General features: G+C 41.6%; 1 protein-coding gene across 1 annotated transcript; it reads right to left on the reverse strand.

The window, feature by feature from the left end:
* Positions 1 to 839: 839 nt before the first annotated feature.
* On the reverse strand, positions 840 to 3,599 carry LOC139779186 (uncharacterized). The gene has a single exon (XM_071717455.1). The coding sequence runs from the start codon at positions 3,597 to 3,599 to the stop codon at positions 840 to 842; it is 2,760 nt and encodes a 919-aa protein (XP_071573556.1).
* Positions 3,600 to 5,981: the final 2,382 nt, after the last annotated feature.

Consider the following 5,981-nt stretch of genomic DNA (forward strand, 5'->3'; position numbering starts at 1 on the left):
AGAACCATCTGTTGGTGGCGCCATCAACTAACATCGGCGCTGCCGATCTTTCTCAGGGGTGCCGCTAGTACGGCGATAAATAATCTTGGCGGGAGTGACAATCAGTCCCAAACATATAGCCCCCCTTGAAAGGGCTATCCCTTTTAATAATAGTCTGCGTCGACTTCGAGAAAGAGGATATTCACTCATAAACCATATGTTATATATATGTCAATCTGAAACTAAAAAAAATAATTAAATGTATGTCAAACACAAAAACGTATTTTTATTTTTAAAACATTTGATAAAGGATACAATAAGCGATCTAGCGCTTTTATTAGCAAAGACTCCTTGAAAAATCCTAATCCTCCTTTTGCAATGGAAGGATACACAATTTCGTAATGGGCCTCTTATATGTCCCTTTAGTGGTTTTAATCGAGGCTACTCGGGCTATTCCATCTGCGCCAGGATAAATATTCTCTATGCACCCAACAGTCCACTTTAGCGGAGAGGAATCGTCTTCTCGTATCATGACCATATCGCCGATGGTTAATTGCAGCCCCTTAGAATATCGCCATTTAGTTCGTTGCTGCAGTTGTTGTAAGTATTCACAACTCCAGCGCTTCCAGAAGTGCTGGTAGATTTGATTGATGCGTTGCCAGCGCGAAAGCCTATTAATTGGTACCTGTCTGACATCTTGTTGCGGAATAGATGTGAGAGAGTCTCCGACTAGGAAGTGACCGGGTGTTAGGTATGAAAGATCGTTAGGATCATTGGAAACGGGTGTCAAAGGACGAGAGTTCAGAGCTGCTTCTATTTGAGCAAGCACTGTGCACATTTCCTCGAAGTTTAATGCAGTATCACCAACAACGCGTTTTAAGTGATTCTTCGCAGATTTTACTGCCGCTTCCCATATACCACCAAAAATGGGGTGCATGTGGTGGTATGAAACTCCACTCTATGTTATCCTCCTTTAAGGTAGTGTCTATCCTGTCTTGATGATGTTTATTATGTAGTAGTTGATAGAATTCCTTTAGCGAGTTGGCTGCACCTTGGAAATTTGTACCGTTGTCCGAGTATATGCATGACACCTTACCTCGACGAGCGATGAAGCGCTTGAGAGCATTTAAAAAAGCCTCTGTGGATAAGCTACTCACCAACTCAATGTGTACAGCCTTCGTGCATAAACATACAAAAATGGCTATGTATGCTTTCACTAATCTAGCATTGCGAAGTTGACCAGATTTTATGTGAATTGGCCCACAATAATCCACGCCGCTATATGCAAATGGCTTAGATGGTGTGACTCTATAGGATGGCAACTCACTCATGATTGTTTCTGATGTACGTGGAGCTGCCTTGAAACAAGTTATACACTGTCTAATGTGCTTCTTGATGCTGTTTCGTGCTGCTAAAGGCCAATACTTATCGCGCACGGCCGCCAGTGTTGCTTGTGTCCCGGCATGGAGCTGCTTACGATGTTCGTGCGCTATAACGAGACGCGTGAAGGGATGATCAGCAGGCAGTACGAGAGGATGCTTCTTGTCAGATGAGATTGCTGAGTTCCGAAGCCGTCCACCTACTCTTATGATATTTTGTTCGTCAATAAATGGAGCTAGACTGAGTAATTTGCTCTTGCGTGGCACACATCCATTTGTTTTTAAGGAGTGCAGCTCTTGTTTAAACGCTGATTGCTGAATGATTCTTATAAGACGCCGATTAGATTCAAGTAACTCTTGAGTGGTTAAACGACCTGTCATTCTGGCTTCTGGATTGCTTCTAATGTTGGTGATAAATCTAATGCAAACAGCAATGACTCTAATTAACTTGTTTAAAGATGAAAATCTTGTGAATATTTCATGTTTATCGTCAGTAGTGACTGTAGTGACTGTAGTGACTGTAGACGCGAGTGCTCGTCTCTGCTCTGGTATTTCTTTTAATAGAGGCGGTATATTGATGTTCCAATCTTGAGATTCATGCTGCAACCATGATGGACCGGACCACCACAGCTTTGCGTTACTCAAAGATGTCGGAAGAGCTCCTCTTGATACATAGTCAGCTGGATTAAATTCTGTGCTTACGTGATACCATTTAGTCGGTCGGGAGAGCCTGTGAATTTCTCCAACCCGGTTGGCGACGAAAACACTCCACCTTTTGTTGATTGCCTTTATCCAATGCAACACAATTTCTGAGTCTGTCCAGTAGCATACATCCTCTATTTCAAGACGTACTGCGTTCGATACCTTGTCTGCTAGTTGCGCTAGTAGGGCTGCAGCGGACAACTCTAAGCGTGGCAATGTAATCGTTTTCAACGGCGCCACTCGAGACTTGGAACATAGCAGCTGTGTTGAATGTTGACCTTGTGGATTAGTGATTCTGATATATATGCACGCTCCGTATGCCTTTTCACTTGCATCAGCGAAGCCGTGAATTTGAATCCTGGAAGCCTGCTTACATAATACATATCTTGGTATGGTGAAGTCGTGAATTATACTTAACTGATCTTGAAATTGTAACCACGCGGTGTGTATGTCCATGGGCACAGTTTCATCCCATGCCAAGTTAAGCTTCCATACCCTTTGGATGAGTATCTTGGCGACGAGTGTGATGGGTCCAAGGAGTCCTAACGGATCAAATATCTTGGACAATGCTGATAACATACTTCGTTTAGTCACCTTGCGAGAATTGGAAGTGTTGATGTCGTATTTGAAACTGTCGCTTGACGTATTCCAATGCATGCCTAATGTACATATTTCTTCGTTTCTATTAATGAAGTGAATAGGTTCGTCAGTATCCGCGTGTGGCATATCCTCTAGTACCTCCGGACAATTAGATGCCCATTTTCTGAGCTGAAAGCCAGCCTTGTTCAATACCTTGGTAGTTTCATCTCGTATCCGCTTGACTTCGGCAATTGTGTCAGCTCCTGATAGTAAATCATCGACATAAAAATCGTTGAGAATGGTTGATGCTCCTATTGGATAGTTTATTTTTTCCATGGCTGCTATTTTCCTGGTTGACGCAATTGCTAGGTACGCTGCGGCTGCTGATCCATATATAATTGTTAGTAGTGCGAATAAAGCTAGCTCATCTTTTGGATCGTTTCTCCAGAATATCATCTGCAGGCAAATCTGTGCTTCGTCGATGAGTACTTGACGGTACATCTGAGTTATATCAGCTGTAATTACATATACGAATGTACGAAATCGTAATAAGATCGTGAAGAGATCTTGCTGCAACGTTGGTCCTATCATGAGGCAATCATTTAATGATATTCCAGTGCTGGTGTCGCAGGAAGCGTCGAACACTACCCGTAGTTTTGTAGTCAAACTACTATCCTTGAGCACGTAGTGGTGTGGTATGTAATAACGTGGGGTATGCTGAGGTATTTGCTGCTCATCGATACGTACCATATGACCTAAAGCCAGATATTCTGACATAAATTGCACATATTGTGCCTTTAGCTGCGGTTGCTTTTGTAATTTGCGTTCCATGGCAATGAATCTTTTCAATGCTGTGCTGCGTGATTCACCAAGCTGCTGTAATTTCGTCTCCTTGATCGGCAACTGTACTATAAAACGGCCGTCTTCGTTTCTAATCGTAGTTTTTTCAAAGTGCTCCATGCAAAGTTTTTCTTCGGGAGAAAACGGAGTTTCTTCAGGGATGTGTTCCATGTCCCAGAACTTGGCCAATGTTTCGTTGATTTGCTGATTAGTAGATAAATTGCATACTTTAGGTTTTGCAGGGCCGTAAGTGCACGTCTTGCCACCGACAATCCAGCCTAGTTGAGTCTTTTGTAGCGTGGGCTGATTTTTATGTGTGTGTATCTGTCCGACACACATTAGCTGCCAGAATATCTCTGCACCTATAAGTATATCAATTTCACCTGGTATGTGGAATTGCGGATCAGCTAGCCTGATATTGCTTGGAATCTTGAACTTGTCTGTGTTGACTTGAATTTGAGGCAAATTGTCCGTAATAGTGTTTAGAACATAGCATTTAATGTTTTGAGAATAAGACGTATGCATCGACTTTATTCATATTGTGACTGTGCTACAAGAATGCGTTTGAGACTTGTTAATTCCTGTGACGGACATGCTTGTTTGCTTTTGCACGAGATTCAATTTTCTCGCTAGTTTTCCTGTGATAAAACTAGATTGTGATCCCGAATCTAGTAATACTCTACATACGTGAATGTTGCCATGTTGATCATAGACATTTATGCTTGCGGTTGATAATATAATTTGGCAATACTTATCTTGAGAGATGTGATGATTTAACGTAACTGCGCTAGAAGGACTTGCTTGTTCCGCCTTATTTGTAGATGCGTTATCCTTGTTAGACTTGTCTTCTATGTGTAGAAGCGTGTTGTGCTTTTTGCTGCATGTTTGACACGTTGACGACTTGCAATCCCTAGCCTGGTGTGTGGTGGATCGCAGACAATTTATGCATAGATGTTTGGCTCTTACTTCTTTGTTCCTATTTTCACTTGGCAATTTTAGAAAATCAGGACATTGAAATATATAGTGCTTCCCTTTGCAGTAAGCACAGCCAATGTTAGAAGTAGTTATGTGAGTATTAACTTTGTTAGTTTTACGAGAATTTGACGCTACTGAATCGCTGGATGCTTTCTTGGATACGGCTGATAACGCTTTACATTTATGTGTCAAGAAATCAATGAGTTGTTTTAAAGTGGGCATGTCATCTGCCCGAATATCATCTTCCCACTCTCTTACAATGTTTGAATCTAACTTACAAGGGAACGGTCGGGGGTGTCCGAGACCGATTTGGATGCGCTTTGGATATGTTGTTGAGCATCAAAAAATATTAGACTCGTATTTTTTTTGCGGCTTATCTCGACGTTTAGGGGTTGAAACAACCCCTCGAAAATAACGGATTTTATAGTTTTTAGCGAATATCTTCGAAAATATAAGGCGTATAAAAAAAAGTTTGGTACAAAAGGTTTATGGCTTTTTGTGCTCTTTACAATGGCGTAATCAGATTTTTCAAATTTGTTACATTTTTTAATTTAACCCCACCCCCACCTATTATTTTTGCCAAATATAACAATTTTTCCAACGCAAATTTAAGAGCGTCAAATGCCAAATACATCCATGTGTATTTTTATTATGATACCATTATTAGATTTTTGGCAAGACGAGATGATATGTGGTATAGGCGTCGCCCTGTAGGTAGGAGTTGCGTTATTTCTGTTCAGTTGCGCCGTACGCTTAAAAATTTCCATTTCAACTCCGGGATGACCGAAAGCGCTGATGCAAAGGCCAGCGCAAGGCACTGACAGCGAGAGGTTAACGCTATTTCGAGAGTCCTAGACTAGCAACGGAATGTCGACTTTGACAAATTGTAAGATCGGGCGGGCAGTCGCAAATCATAATCTGAACGAACACGTGCGTCACATTAACTGCTACAATAATATACTATCCCGGTTACGGCACAACAAAATCAACAACCAAATTCACGCATTTGAATATCATTTGCTTGTGTCATAATTCCGAAAAGCAAGCATTTCAGATCATAAGTCTAAAGTGTAAAAAACTGTGTTGTACGCTGTCGTTTTGTGAACATGTAAGTGCATTTTTATTGTTAACTTTTATTGGTTTCTTACGCTTGTTACTTTTTTCTTTGATATTGAATATAACTTTTTATTCAGCTCTTACTCAATCTTTGCCAGTCTTGCCAGTGACTATATAATCTTTTTTGTTCATAAAATGTCACGTTGTAAGCACCTACTATAGTATATTATGCACCAAGGAGAGAAAGCAGCGTTTTTCAGACGAGTGTGATTTGCCGCTCTCGCCTTTGGATTGGGTGGCAAACTTCCATGACCCCGGAAGTTTCCACACATTCAGTAGAAGCAGTGACGCTGCAGGCGGTGATGCAGGAGATCCGCGAGATGCGCGCGGAGCGCATGCAGATGGAAGCCGAGTTCGCGGCGATAATGCAGCAGCGCAACGACGAGCTTCAACACATACAGGAGAGGATTG

The sequence above is a fragment of the Temnothorax nylanderi genome, unplaced genomic scaffold, assembly GCF_030848795.1.
Source record: "Temnothorax nylanderi isolate EJ_2023f unplaced genomic scaffold, tnyl_v1.0 TNYL_tig0213_pilon, whole genome shotgun sequence".
NCBI lineage: Eukaryota > Metazoa > Arthropoda > Insecta > Hymenoptera > Formicidae > Temnothorax > Temnothorax nylanderi.